Source organism: Xiphophorus maculatus, chromosome 17, assembly GCF_002775205.1.
Source record: "Xiphophorus maculatus strain JP 163 A chromosome 17, X_maculatus-5.0-male, whole genome shotgun sequence".
In the NCBI taxonomy this organism is placed as follows: domain Eukaryota; kingdom Metazoa; phylum Chordata; class Actinopteri; order Cyprinodontiformes; family Poeciliidae; genus Xiphophorus; species Xiphophorus maculatus.
Window position 1 is genome coordinate 1788707 of NC_036459.1, and position 14602 is coordinate 1803308.

The following is a 14602-nucleotide window of genomic DNA, read 5'->3' on the forward strand; positions in this document are numbered from 1 at the left end:
AGAAATAAATGAATAGTTAGTTCATACAGATTACTAGACTTACTAGTATAATTATATTTAGGATTTATTGAAATGCATTTTTTTAAAACTAAGTTCTATTTGAAACAGGAAATTGAACCGTAAGATGTTTTATTTTAAACTGCAGCTTCTAAAATGAAATCTGGTCGCCGTTGATTAAAAGTGATGTTTGAAAATGTTGGAGTTTCAGACTTTTACTACTAAAAGAAAAAATAAACAATCTAAATGTTGGAACCTAAAACCTTAGATCTAATGGGACTAATTTTCCAGAACTGAACTTGAGGTTCTGATGGACCAGTCGGACTCGGACTCAGATATGACGACATGTTTAATCAGCTCAGAACAACAGGCTTCACCAACATGAACACGTGAACTTTGGCCTGGCGAAGAAGAGCGTGGAGAAAACCGACGGTCAGTGAAGGCATCACGAGGAGGAAAACAGCAAACAGCTTCAACAAAACAACATGTTTAAACAAATGAAAGAAAATGACAAAAAAAAGTCGAGTTTTCTTTACTTCAGTCAACAAAAACAAGTTTATAGATTATAGTCAGATATCTAAAGTGCATTATGGTACAAAAATATAGAAGGTCAGCAGCACCTCGATACGTTTCAAAATAAATACACCAAAATAAATTACTGGAATTAATCAGACATTACTGGAATAAAAAAAGGATTCACAAGATTAAAATCTGCGGCTGCACACAGCGCCGATAAGGTTTCATTTAAACATATTCTGCTTCTTAATCTCAGATATTTACACACAATAAATATTTTCTTTCTGCGGTCCAAATGCTCCGTGACAGGAGAACGAGTCGTGAACATTTAGGAGTCCAAGAGGCGAGGCCAAGATTTCTGTCTGCAAGACACAGAGAGACAGAAAACCTTCAGAGGAGAACCTCCAGCACTCAGATTATCACAGATTATCTCAACATCACAGGTCAAACAGCTAATTTATTCCATCCATCACGTTTCTGATGGAAATCCTGAAAATCTAGAGGAATATTTTCAGATAAGATTCAGCTGTTTTTATTAGTCTAATCCAGATTATTAATGAAATAATTTCAGAGGGAAACGATCACATTGTGGATTTATGAAGAAGTTTTATCAATCAATCAATCAATCAATCAATCAATCAATCAATCAATCAATCAATCAATCAATCAATCAATCCCTGCTGCTGGAATCTCTCCAATATTTCCCGGTGAAGACATTTCTCTCATTTTAATCTGGGCTTCAGAACCAGCCAATAGGATTGGCCCAGTACAGCGGTTCTGATGCTGTAACCACAGCAGAACCAGAACCTTGTGGTCCAAAGCCTCACTGACGGTACCGTCTGGTTGTGGAGGCTAAATTCGGTCTCTGGTCTCCATGGAAACCTGATCAGCTCTGGACCGGACCAGAACCGTTTGTACCAGCGAGGTTCTGCAGGTCAGAACCAGAACCCAGCAGCCTGGCAGCCAGAACCCAAACAGATCCGGTACCAGAACCTCTCAGTTACTGCCCAATATTTCCACAGCCTGCTGTTTGAAAATCTTTTGTGTGAACTTTTATTCTGAAGTCCAGATGGAGTCGGTTGGTTCTTCCAGTTTTATTCTACAGAATATTTCACTGGAATTTTATGTTTTTATCTTTTAATTGTTCAAAAGAAACAATTACTTTGGCGCCCGCAGTAGCAGCACCCCATCGGTTCTCTGCCTCATCGATCCGGACCGGTGATCGGGTTCCTCTAGCACCGGACCAATTCCGGACCGCTTGAGGAGCCGAACCACGGAGCAGAACGTTCTGCTACGCCTCTATGACCTGCCGTTACCCCGGCGACCCAAACCAACTCACCTCCGTCAGAGGCTGACGGCGTCTCACTGCAGCGCCCCCTGCAGGCCCAGCAGCGGCCTCCACTCCAGGTGGAGCCCACTGCCCGCCTCTTCCCCTGGCCTTTGCCGGACGGCGCGAACCGTCCTCTTCCTCTTCTCCGCTTCCTTCCGGCGGCCAGACTTCCCCTTCCGCTTCCTCTTGCTGGGAACCTTCTCCTTGTAGGACTTGTTGGTCTCCTGCGGCAGGTGGGTGCCCTCCTCCTCCTCCTCCTCCTGGAACATGACAGGGAGGTTCTTGGTTCCTCCAGGGGGCTTGGACTGCAGGGTACTGCCTGTGGTGCTCGGGTTGACCCCCAGGCCCGGTCCGGGAGGCCCGGCGCCGGCGCCGCTGCTGCCCCCGGCGCCGCGGACCGGGAGGATCTCGGCCGTGTGGACCGCGTCCAGGATGCCCTGCAGGAACATGCGTCGCCGGAAGTCCTGCAGCATCCGGCTTTTGTCGTGCATGAGCTGAGTGTGGGTCACAGAGCGCCTCCTGGTGGCAGAGAGAGAAACAGCTGAGCCTCGGTCCACCAGCAGGGAGCAGCACACACTCAGTAATAATAATAATAAAAGTCTTCACCTACCAGTGAAGACCAGGTTTTTGATGTGTCGTTTGCAAAGTTAATCAAAAACAGAAATAAATCGGGTTCTTTAGCGGCGGTACATCTTTCAGTTACATTTTCACCATTTCTTTTATTCATTTATAAATGTCACTATTTATAAATAGTTAGGACGCTAATTACTGCCATTAATTTTATATTAGAAAGCTAAATATTTAACTCCAGTTAAATGTTTAGCAGTGATTCTTGAGAAGTGGGACAAAACAGGTCCTATGGCTAAAGCACAAAATTTGAATAAAATATACACAAAACAAGATTTTTTCATATATCTGACTAAACTAACCTGGGCCATGTGAGACAACGATGTATGTTTTCCTGGTGTTTGCTGAATATTTTTTATTTTAAACATTGTAGTAGGTGGATGGTGTCTGTAAAATCCCTTGTTCTGGGACAAGGGATTTTAAAGATACATTACAATACATACATTATAATAGTTTAAAACAATTAAAGGAATATTAAGATAATATGTTATGACAATTAAGTATAAGTATTCAAATAAATAATTAGAAAAGTATCAATAAATTGAATTAAAAATCATTTTTATATATATTTTCAAACTCCATTGAAATTTGTCCCAAGTTTTTGTCAACACCACCACACATAAAAAGAATGTAAAAAAAATCAGGCATTATTGGGGGCATCAGAACGTCTGAGGACCCCATGACCTCTTCCTTTGCTAACAGGGCCAGGCAGCTTATGTTATTCTTTAGTTTTTTCTTGTTTTATTCCTAAATTGTTCGTCACAACTATGATGTGTCAACACCAGAATTGACAATTTACTACATTTTCATGAAGTTTTGTGAACTAAATGCTTAATTTCTGTAAACTGTAAAGATTTCGTGGACCTGATGAGCTACAATATGGCCTCCTTCAGAATAACATCATATAAATTGAGGTAGTTTGGCATTTTGTCAACTCCTGAGTTTTTAACTGACATTGTGACTCTTTCAGTGATAATATTGACAAATATCACTTAAATGTGCAGTTAATTCATTTTAATGTTTTACATAAATGGCATTACTTCACATGTATCTTTTTACTCACTAGTTTGTCAAAACCTTCAGTTGTGTCAACTCTGTCAGATGGACTTTATGTTGTTTTTTGTTTTAAATAATATTTATTTTGTTTCTTGAGAAGCATTTGTCTGTAAAGCTGAGTAAAATATCACTAATAGGGTCATTAAACATAATTTTATATTTATTTTTGTCAGATGGTTTTGATAAAGTTCTGGGTCAGGTCCATTAAAAAATTTAATTTTTAAAAAACGTTGCACCTTATCATCTTTACGTGTCCAAAACATTATTTGTCATATCTGAATACATAAGCTTGAGGAATAATTAGAAACGTTTTTGAAAAAAATTAAACCCATTTTGTTCCACTTCTCGAGCATCACTGTTAGCAAGCTTGCTAACCAAATGTTAGCATGCTGAATATCAACTCCACGTGCCAGTTAAATATTTGATTGAATCTGACATTTTTAAACAAATGAAAAACAAAATTTTTTTTTCTATTTTAATACAAAAAAATTAGTTTAGAAACTAATTACTGTCATTGTTGTAATAATGGTAAGCTAGCAGGTTTTGCTAACTTTTAGCTCCAATGTAAATAATTAGCATGTTTGCTAACTGAATATTTAGTTTTAAACTGTGACATTAATCACTGAGTTAATAAAATGTTGGCCCACCAGAACCATTTTTCCAGAAGTCAAACCTCACCAGAACCGCTTTAATCTGCTTCCCGATCCAACAGAACCTCCTCCAGAACCAGCAGACATGTTATAAAAGTGACCACAGGAGGGCGCCGTCTGCTCAGAATCAGCCGTCCTCTCTGGGTCCACCTGAGGTTCTGAAAGTTTCGGAACCAGCGGGATGGATGCAGCCGAACCGCTGAGGAAGAGCAGCTCCTCTTTATCAGGTTCGGGAACTTCCTGCTGAATTCTGATGACTCCGCAGGTTCGGTTCTGATCCAAATGTTGAGCAGCAAGAACCTCCCGGGGGAGCGGTTCCACTTCCGATCCACCTTTCATCCCTCTGAGACCAAACTGATCAGAACTTTGCTCCGGTTCCGGTTCTGTGTGAGGGGAAACCGATCCCTGCACTTTCTGATCTAATGGAGCGGTTCTGATCCAAATCCCTCCATAACAACATAAGAACTGTCGGGTTCGGTTTAACCCAACAAATCAGAACCGCAAAGGTTTGGACCATCTAATCCGAACTGCTGCAACTGAAACAGATTTTATCTGTCAGAACCAGAACCGAACTCTGGTTTCTGTTGAAATAAAATATCCAGAACCTCAGCGGTTCTGTTTGTTCCCGTCCTGATCCCGTGAAGTGGACCTGACCCGACTGGACCCGGATCACATCCAGAACCGACCCAGAGATAATGTGGAAAAGTTCTGCCGGACCGGACCGGTTTGCTTTAGTTCCGAGCAGCCGAACATTTGCACTCTGGTACCGAACAGGAGGAGAACTGGACTTACATTCTGCCGCTCAGGGTGTCGACGGGCCGGCCCGCGAACGGAACCGGGGAGCAGAGCAGGAAGACCGCGAAGAACCACCGCTGCAGGAGGCTGCTGGAGAACAACATGGTTCTGGAAGGGAAGATCAGAACACAGGCCGGTCAGAACCCAACCGAACCGGACAGAACCGAGCCAGAACTCTAACGATCCTTTAACCCAGTCAGAAATAAACAGAACTGATTCAGATATGTGTAAGAACTGAGTCAGAACTCTTTAAACTGGATTCAGCAGAACCAGAGTCAGACATCTGCAGAACTCAACAGAACTTTGCAGAAACTAATCAGAACCAGGTCAGAACTCTACACGGAGCAGAACAACCAGAGCACAGCAGCAAAACAGTCAGAACCCGGTCCAAACTCTGCTGGGGAGCAGAAACCTAGAACTGGTTCTGGTTCCGACAGAACTCTATCAGAACCCGGTCAGAACTCCATCAGAGCGGTTCCACTCACAGGTCCGTCCCCAGGGTCACCGGGTCGTCAGCAGGAGGTCCAGTGAGGCTCAGCGCACCGCAGAGCTGCAGAACCGCTGGGCTGCTGCTGCAGATCCATCTGAGAGCTGCGGCGCTGCTGCAGCAGGAGAGGAAGAGGAGGAGGAGGAGCAGGAGGAAGGAGGCGCTGCAGCTGAGAGGAGCTGAGATCAGGGGTCAGCGGGGGTCAACCTCAGGATCCAGAACCAGGAAGGTTCTGCTGGAGGTTTAAACCGACCAGATGTTCTGGTCAGCCGACCGTGACCTCTCGGATTGACCTTCGTTGCCATGGTTTCTCCATGTGTCTGTGGAGCCATGCTGCTCTGCAGGGCCGGTCTGAACCTTTCTGGGGCCCTGAGTTCCCAAGCTACGCTATGAGTAGCGTAGCTGCTAGCGTTAGCATCAATTATAATTAGCTCACATCATTCCGGAGATTTTAACCTGACAGGAGAAACAAACTAAAAAATTGCTTTTGAAATTGTAATATTTGAACTATTTGAATTTAAAATCAGATGATAAAAAACAAAGTAAATAAATTTGATCTTTTAAATTTCCCCGCAGCAGGAAGAAATTCTCCATTTCTGCAACTTCTATAAAAATAATATAGAAATCATCTTCCCATGTGTGTACATCTGTCTCTAAAGATACATACTTCTATCTCTCATCATGCTGGCTTTGTGCTCCCCCTGGTGGCCTGGAGGCCCTAACCTGCCCCTTACCTCACACATGCCTTGGGCCGGCTCTGTCTTTTATTATCACTAAAAACAAAACTCTGACTAAAGTGGAGATTGTCTAATAATGTGACAAAACACGATTCAACGTCGTCTTGTGTTTTACCAACTTTAAATTGTAATACTCTGTTTAAAAGCTTAACAGATATATCTGTACACCAGGCATGTGGGCCAAAATCATCAACTCAGATTTTTAAAAAAAATCTAAAATCAACAAAAATATAACAATAAACTGAACATAAACTATTTGAATTAAATAAGAATTTTTTTCCATTAAAATTTCTAATAGTTTTCCCGTTAAATGAAAGGCGTCCATTTTGATTATCATTTTTGGCTGAACTGGAGAAACTAAATAAATATTGAATCTTTTCTCAGCAATAAAAACAGAATCTGGTCGTTTATTTAAAACCTCTTCCTGTTTTAGTCCAGCAGTTAAAGCAGGTTTGCTTCATTACGATGAACTTTATAAGCCATGCAGTAGACGGGCCCTGGTTACCATGGCAACAGGAAGAAACCAGCCGATCACATTGTGTTGCATCAAACATTTCTGTAATTTTTTATTTCTCTAAATACATTAAAAAACACCTTTGATCCAGGCAGATGAACCTCCTGAGGTTTGAAGCAATCTGATTGGCTGTTAGCTTAGCGCTACGCTGCCCCCTAGGGGTGTGGCAGGTTGAAAACATTCAGTAGGGGATGAAAACTGATCTGAAAACAACCCTTGTTTACGATGTTGTTGTTTGGAGACGCGGCTGCGTGTGGCGGTCTGAGGTTTGGGATAAAATGGCCGAAGCGCCGTGGCGTTCCTCAGGGCGCCGCTGCAGGTCAGAGTGGAACTGTGGATCGCTGAGTCGGATCACAAACTTCCTGAGATGTTTCTCCATCAGCTGAACAGAACCAGCAGAGGTTCTGGAAGTCCAGCTGAGTCAGACCTGATTATTGGACCGGACCGGATCGCTCTCTGAAACCCGAGTCCCCGGTGCAGCTCCAGGACCCGGTTCGGAGCGGACTCCTCCTGCCTGTGGATCAAACGGACCACCAACCCAGCGCTGCTCTTACATAAGCTCCACACTGCTGCTGTTGTTCTGCCCGGCCTGGAGAACCGGCCAGAACCACTCCCAACATTAAACCCAGTCCACTCGGAACCAACTCTCTCCAGCTGCTTCATTAGAAGCAGGAAAACCCGATGACATCAGAACCGCCTTTAGGAATATTAAAAGCTAGTGATGCAGATGTGACGGACCGGGTCTGGAGTCCAAGTTCTACCAAACGACCCGGTTCTTCTGAACTGTTAGAACATCAGAGATGGAGTCCAGAGAAGTTCTGAGCCGGATGGGAAGAACCGGATCTCCACGGTGCAGCACGGCGGTGGCACCATCATGACCCAGAGAAACCTGAACAGAGCGGTTCTGTTTGAAGAGCGCACAGCGGCACCGAACTGGGCCAGACGGAACCACAACACCAGAACATCCAAAACACTTTATTGATCCCAACAGGAAATCAAAGGATCTCCAGTAGCAGTCAGTCTTGCATCTGAAAGGCCTCTGACTGAAGAATGCTGCTGTATGACGGCCCCATGCTAACATGCTAACAGCTCAACATCCTCAGCAGCATGACCTGGATGACATCATCAGTTGCTAGCCAGTTCTGCTAATCCGCCTCTTTTGCTCTTGCCGCTCGTTAAAACTTCCTCCTCCTCTCTCTGTTGTTTGGGGCCAAAGTTCAGCTAATATTCAAGCTTTTCAGATGCTAATCAGCTGATTGGAAAACCAATGCTGTTGCCATGGTTACGCATCATAGCAACCGTTCGAATGTAAAAAGTCAGAATGCATCCAGAACCAGAGAATAAATGTTCAAACAGCAATAATGGTGAAACAAAGTCCAGAACAGAACCAACAACAAATGTTTCTGAACTGGAAGTTCGGTTTGCAGAAACGTTGGCAGCGTTGCGTAACAGAGGACCCGTCTCCATGGCAACCTGTCCGCCTGTCCACGTGGAGGTTGAGTGACGTTAAGTCAGGCGGACAAACGAAAGCAGAAAGGTCAGTTATGTAAGTCTGCTGCTCTGCCGGTTCTGGTTCTGGAGGGAACAAACCCGAGTCATAACGTGTTGAAGCTCCAACGGGTTCCGGTGGAGAAACGTCCCGGCGCCGACGGCTAAACTCTGAGCTCCGACTAAAGGTTTACCTGGAAACGGCGACGTTTCACCACCATGTTTCCTCCTTCGCTCAGGTCAGGTCCCACCGGAGGTAACCCGGTTTACCACCGGACCTCCCTGGGGTCAGCAGGTGTTCTGGCTCCAGAACCTTTCGGACTGAGCTTCTGGATCTGCAGCCGGGTTGGGATGGAGTCTGGCCTGCAGCAGAACCCCTCGGTTTGTTTTGGGCTGGGTTTAATGACCGCTGATGGAGGTTCTGAATTTTTGAGGTTCTGCTCGGCCTCCCAGGGTTTCAGACCGGTCTGAATGTTTATCAGAACCTCCCTGCAGCCGCTGGTCCAGTTCGCTCAAACTGTTTTAATTTAAAATATGTCCAAAATTCTGGCGGTTCTGATGCCTCTTTCATGACCCAGAACCAGCAGGAGCAAGAAAATCACACAAGGAACACAGCAGAGCACCAGTCTGGATCAGAACCTGCTCCGGGTCTGGATCCACCATGAATGGAGCTGGTTGTGGTTCTGTTTGTACCTGAACAGCAGCAGAACCATTTAGGTCCGATCCAGCAGAGCTGATCCACATTCTCACTAATTTGCTGCAGCTGATAAACGTTCACTTTCCATCAGAGGTCAACTAGAGTTCATACCTCACCAGACTTTGACTAGGCAGACGGAGTCGGATTAAATCAGAATAAATCCAGCTGGTGTGAATAAACCCTTACAGTTACATCCGTCTGAACCTGAAGAGGCTCAGTGACTGGAGCTTGGTCTGGTTCTGGTCTGGTTCTACACCGGACCAGATGTGGAACAGGTGATCAATCTGGCAATCGGTTCCGTTAATAATCAATACAACAGGTGGTGATGCAGCAGAAACTAAAAAAAATTAAACTGAAATAATTTCTTCTTTTATTGTCAAAACAATAATAATTTTATTTTAAACATTAGCTGGAGTTTAAAATGTCTTTAAAATAAAAAGGCAACAAAAAGTTACATAATTACATAATAACAATACATTTTAATACTCAAAAATGAAAAACATTAGTAACTACTTAATTTACGCTAAATGTTTTTGTTCATGTATACTTTAGAGGGAACAGCGCCACCTACAGAGCCATATGAACATATCACTATTTTTTATTTCCTGTTGCAGGTGATTTTTTTATTTCACAGATGTAAAAAATAAATAAATAAATTCTTCCACATTTTTGACCAGAAAAATTAAAAATCAAAGGTATTTTAAAATGAACACAAACTTAGTTTTATTATTTTTAACTTTTGGTTTCTGATCAGAACCCAAAGCCCAGAACAGAACCGTGTTTTCTAAAAGCCTGGCCCGTCAGGCTCATGTTCTGCAGACACGTCGGGGGTTTTATGTTAAATCAGTTTTGTTTTATTTCATCATAAACGTGTCGGTAAAACCTCCACCTCTGCTCTGGAGACCGGCGACATTAGAGCTCATTAAACCGTAAAACATTATTCGTCCCTGCGAACATTAGCTGCTCCGAAACATCACGTCACTCTGGAAACAAGGGCCCAGCTCTACCGGATCAGAACCGGCCATCAGAGTGAGTAAACCCAATCCTACCGGATCAGAACCGGAGGATGGCTGATTCTGGAGGGGAACCGGACCGTGTGAAGTTTTCCCTGGATGACCAATCGGAGGAAACCCCGGCAGTAAATCAGGGGCTCTCAGGGCGGGAAAACGATGGGAAAACGAGACGCAGCGTGATGGATGATGATGGTGGAGGGGACAGACCAGAAAACGTCTCCGGGGTGGCCGCCATTAACCTCTGGCTCACCTCCCGTTCTGCGGCCCGGTTCTGGAAGAATTTACGGACGAACAGTGGTTGTGTTGTTGAAAAACATCCATCTTCCTGGTTTTATCCTGGTTATATGAAACAGTTTGGTCCCAACATGGACACACGTAGTTTCAACCGAACGTTAAACCAGACTTTAACTTTAACCCAGTAAAACCCAGAGTCTGTGTTTTACTGGGAACACTGGCTCTGTTACTGGAATATTACATTTAAAATTCCAATGCAGGATGTAGTTTGGTGTATTAGCCTGCTAAACCAGCTCCTTCCTGCTGTAGTTTATCAGCGAGCAGGCCGGTGTCCTGTTTGTCTGTGCTACCCGTAAATCCGTCCTACCTTGCGGTGATGACCTCATCGATGCTGCGTCACAATCTGCTGACTCAGCAGATTTCTTATAAATACATCCTACCTGTGGAAGTTTTGTTTCATGTGTTTTATTTCATCGAAGATTACGGTAAGTTTTATTTAATTTATTTAATACCTGGCTTTCATTAAGCTGCTGTATTACTTCATGGTTTTAGTTTACATGACAGGCAGCTTATAAATACATCTATAAATGTCTTTAGTTTGTCGTCTGCAATGTTGTTACTGTAAACAAGTTATTATTTGGCGGTTAATCAGGACAAAATACGTTGTTTTGTGGGCTTTTTTGTCCCTATACTTTAAAATATTTTAGTTTAATAACACTCTTTGTTACTAAACCTTCCCTGATGTTGGTAGCAATACTATGTGAGATTGAAACTGTGTAATAGCCGTGTAATATTAATCATATCCTGTCATTTTAGGAACACGATGACCTGTTCATTTCGGTGATATATTGTGGCTGCGCTGCATTTAATAAAATCTGTCATACAACGGATTAACGCGCAAAAAAGAGTTGCGTTGATCTGTATTTATTTGTCTTTAATAAAGTCCAATAAAAACGTGTTTCTCTGTCTGATACCGCTTTATTCTTACTAACGCCTCTGTATTTAAAATATTTTTTAACAGGTAGGATATTGTAATAAAGGATTAGTGCAAACAGCTACAGCTTTTCATTTTAAACGGGTAGGATATTCAGATGAAAGAAGTGATCTTCTTGTGGTTTCGTCATGATATAAATTGTTCCAATGCTAAGCTAACCATAACCAAGCTTCTACTTCAGTCACTGAAATATTGTTATCCAATATATTTAACATTAACAACCCGCTATAGTTTGTAAACATGATGGTAGCAGTTTTAGACGGGTAGCACCAACAGATAGACTTAGCCATCTATCCGTGTTACGGTAGGAAAATCTGACGAGGTAGCACCGATAGTCAGAACACCGCCTCAAGGCGCCTGCAGTCTGCTCGTCTCGGGCGTTCTGCGGGACTCTCAGATGTCACCAGATGGATCTCCGTAGTGCGCTGCTGTGTCACGTTCCTACGCTCAATTAGGTCTGATTGTGGTGAGCGCTGCTCTGCCAGCAAACTGCATTAGAGCTTGGAGGGGACGCAAAGTGGTTTTGACTCTCTAAACAGTCTTTATGGGTTTAGGCGTGTGATTATTTTGACATTTAAACACATGAGGTGTTTAGATGATTCTGTAAAATAGTTCTTAGGGTAATAACAGCATCAAGCAGCATTCCTGTCTCGTATCTCAGACCACAGAACCATGTATTGTTCGTTTCTCTGAAATGTTATAATTTAGCACTTCAGGTTGATGCTGAAGGTTTTTAAACATAAGCTTTGTGTATAAAGTTTTTAGAGTGACTTTGATGTGTAAAGAGTTAAATACTGGCTCTGGTTTTCATGAACTTCAGGAGTTCAGGAGGTGAAAACTGAAGTAAATATCAGGAACCAGTTTGATGCTCTACTGGTCAAACTGGAAGTGCAGATAATATTATTTCCACCAGGCATCATCAATATGTCAACATTTATAACTAGAGTAAAGTTAACTTTAAGGTGATGTTACCTTAAACCACACTAACCAGTTCACAGTCACACCAGCAGAAGCTACGCTACATGTGGCTAACTTACACAGCTAAAAGCTTAACATGAGCAGCATTATTGTTTACTTTATTGTTTATTTGATATGGACAAATAGAAATAAATATCATCTCAAAAACAATCATATGCCTGCATCAGTGTTTATAATCGTGGCTAACATCCGTCCTTATAGCAAACTTTAGCAATTCATTTAAATGGAAATGAAGATTAACAATAAATACAATAAAATGATCCGAAAGAGATATGGCTCTGGCATATGGCTGACACACAGAGCAAAATACTGCAAACCTGACTAGCTAAAGAGCTAGCATGACATACATGTGGCTAACAAAGAGTTAGCAGGTTACATTTTCATTGTAAAGCGTCTGAGAAATCTTTCAGGGTTGAAAAGTGCTAACGAAGTCTGATGTGATGTCATTACGTGTGGCTAACAGCTAACAGGCTAACATGAGCAGCAAATGGCTAACATAAAGAGCTAATGGGCTCATATGAGCACAATATTGCAAAGTTAAACAGCTAATGAGCTAAATGAGCTACATGTGGCTAACCTAACCAGTTAAAGAGCTAATATGAGGAACATATAGCGAACATAAACAGCTATAGGCTAACATTAGCAGCCTAATGTTAGCCTATAGCTAACTAAATACTGGAGTTTTTCCAGTATTTTGCATTTTAGGGAGTTTAAAATGCAAACAGAAATCCCAGAATGCATCTGGACTCCTGGTTCAGCTTGGATGGATCTGGAGCTCTGAAGGTTTTAGGAGTTTCTAAACGAACAGAAAGTGCTGAGCTGATTTTAAACCGGGTCAGAACCTGCAGAACTTTTTCTAGTGTTTCCAGATTCAGTTCAATCAACATCAACCAAAGCAGTTTCTTTCACTTAATGCAACAGTTTAGTCTTTTCTGTCAGACTTGTTGATATGTCTAATAAAATATCTGAATATCTAAAATAAAATCAGAATAACAGAAAACGGATTCAGCAAAGCCACACACTCGAGATTATACACCAGTTTACAGAAATCTGATTTGTAAAAAAAATAATTTACTTAAAAATGGCCTGAAACCAATAAAACATTTTTTAAAAAGAAATATTTTTTAATGAATGTTGGACATAAAAATAACTAAAACCTGCAGGAAGAAATTAAAGATGAAGATTTAATTTTCTAACTTTGGACAGAGACGCTAATAAAACAGCAGAAACTAAATATAATTATTTAGTTAGCCAATTAAACACAAGAATAAATGTTTGACTTTTTAAATGTCTAAATGTTGGATCAGAACAGAACCCAAAGGGTTCGGCTTCTGACCCGTTTACTGATTCAAAATCAATCAGAACAATAAATAATGACAGAAATAAAGTTTTTAGTGAACTGAAAACGAGTTCTGTAATTCTGCTCCAGCAACCAACCCAACCAGAACCACAGTTAAGACCAGACCGGGTCCAAAGTACCCATCAGCTCTGCATAAAACGGTTCTGATCCACTCTCACTTCAGAAGCTTTGAATGTTCTGTGGTTCTGGTTCCAGCTCTGTCCTCTACAGGTGAGTTAGAGGTCCTTACCTGGAGGTTCTGTTGGGATTAAGAGTCGTCCTTTGGACCAGAACCCGTCTGTTGTCCCGGGTCTCTGGTTCTGTGAGGGTTGGTACGGTCCCGGACCAGGGAGCTTTATAAACCGGGCCAACACCTCCTGATGACATCACACAGAGGTCATCAGCATCATGGCTGCTTCGCAGCAGGAGCCGCCATGCTGGATGGAGTTAGTCACTATCTGCTGGCTGCCACCCACACGGCGCCCCCTCCAGGAGGAGCCACGCCGCAGCGCTGGTTCTGGTTCTGGTTCCTGCGGTCAGCTTCCTGTCACTTTCTTGCAGGTCTGAGCGTCACTGAGCTGCAGCCGTGGAGCCGCCGTGCTGCCAGCGGCCTCACGCTGGTATTCCTGCGCCGCTTAACCTTTATTTGGGCTGATTAACGGCGCTGCTGGTTTTGTTGGTTTGAGTCGACTCTGTTAAATAACGGCCTCCTGCTGTCAGGCTGGGAGAAGAAAAGAGTAAATGTGGTTTCTCCGTCACGCCTTCCCTCCTTACGTAGCCGCGCTGCTCCTCTATGTTTAGCTGGGAGTCGTGGTTTGAGGTTGGGACCATCAGGTCAAAGGATCCCAGCCGCTGCCTGGCTGCTTTTAGACACTCGGAGGTTCTGGACGGGTTCACAGCTGGAAACCAGCAGATTTCATCTATAAAAAACACTAGATAATCTCAGAATCCCAGCTGTCGTCACATCAGATCTGCTGCTTCATATTTGCCTCCAAACAGGAAGTTTATGATACTTATATGAAAACTAAATAATTTAAACACAAATCACTGCAGACCTGGAAACAGAACCCTTAGAACCAGGTGATGTAGAACTGAGGGTAAATCCTGATCTGGAGCAGAAGCTGCTCATCTGTTTGTATTTCAGGAAGGT

At 42.9% G+C, this 14602-nt stretch overlaps 1 protein-coding gene across 2 annotated transcripts; it reads right to left on the reverse strand.

The window, feature by feature from the left end:
- Positions 1 to 328: 328 nt before the first annotated feature.
- Positions 329 to 14027, reverse strand: LOC102231449 (parathyroid hormone-related protein-like). Of its 2 annotated transcripts, none has more exons than XM_023350378.1 (4): positions 13703 to 14027; positions 4969 to 5079; positions 1853 to 2362; positions 329 to 875 (listed from the first exon to the last, which is right to left on the reverse strand). In XM_023350378.1, the coding sequence occupies exons 1-3, from the start codon at positions 13837 to 13839 to the stop codon at positions 1876 to 1878; spliced, it is 735 nt and encodes a 244-aa protein (XP_023206146.1). In that variant the 5' UTR covers positions 13840 to 14027; the 3' UTR covers positions 329 to 875; positions 1853 to 1875. The 2 variants fall into 2 exon arrangements, with proteins under 2 accessions (XP_023206146.1, XP_023206148.1); XM_023350380.1 differs by lacking the exon at positions 13703 to 14027 and adding an exon at positions 5457 to 5577.
- Positions 14028 to 14602: the final 575 nt, after the last annotated feature.

Coding starts and splice junctions, on each gene's coding strand:
- LOC102231449 (XM_023350378.1), bottom strand. CDS start 13,839: ATGTCATCAGGAGGTGTTGGCCCGGTTTATAAAGCTCCCTGGTCCGGG. Junction 5,080..13,702: donor AATCCCAACAGAACCTCCAG/GTAAGGACCTCT, acceptor CTTCCCTTCCAG/AACCATGTTGTTCTCCAGCA. Junction 2,363..4,968: donor GACACCCTGAGCGGCAGAAT/GTAAGTCCAGTT, acceptor CTCTGCCACCAG/GAGGCGCTCTGTGACCCACA.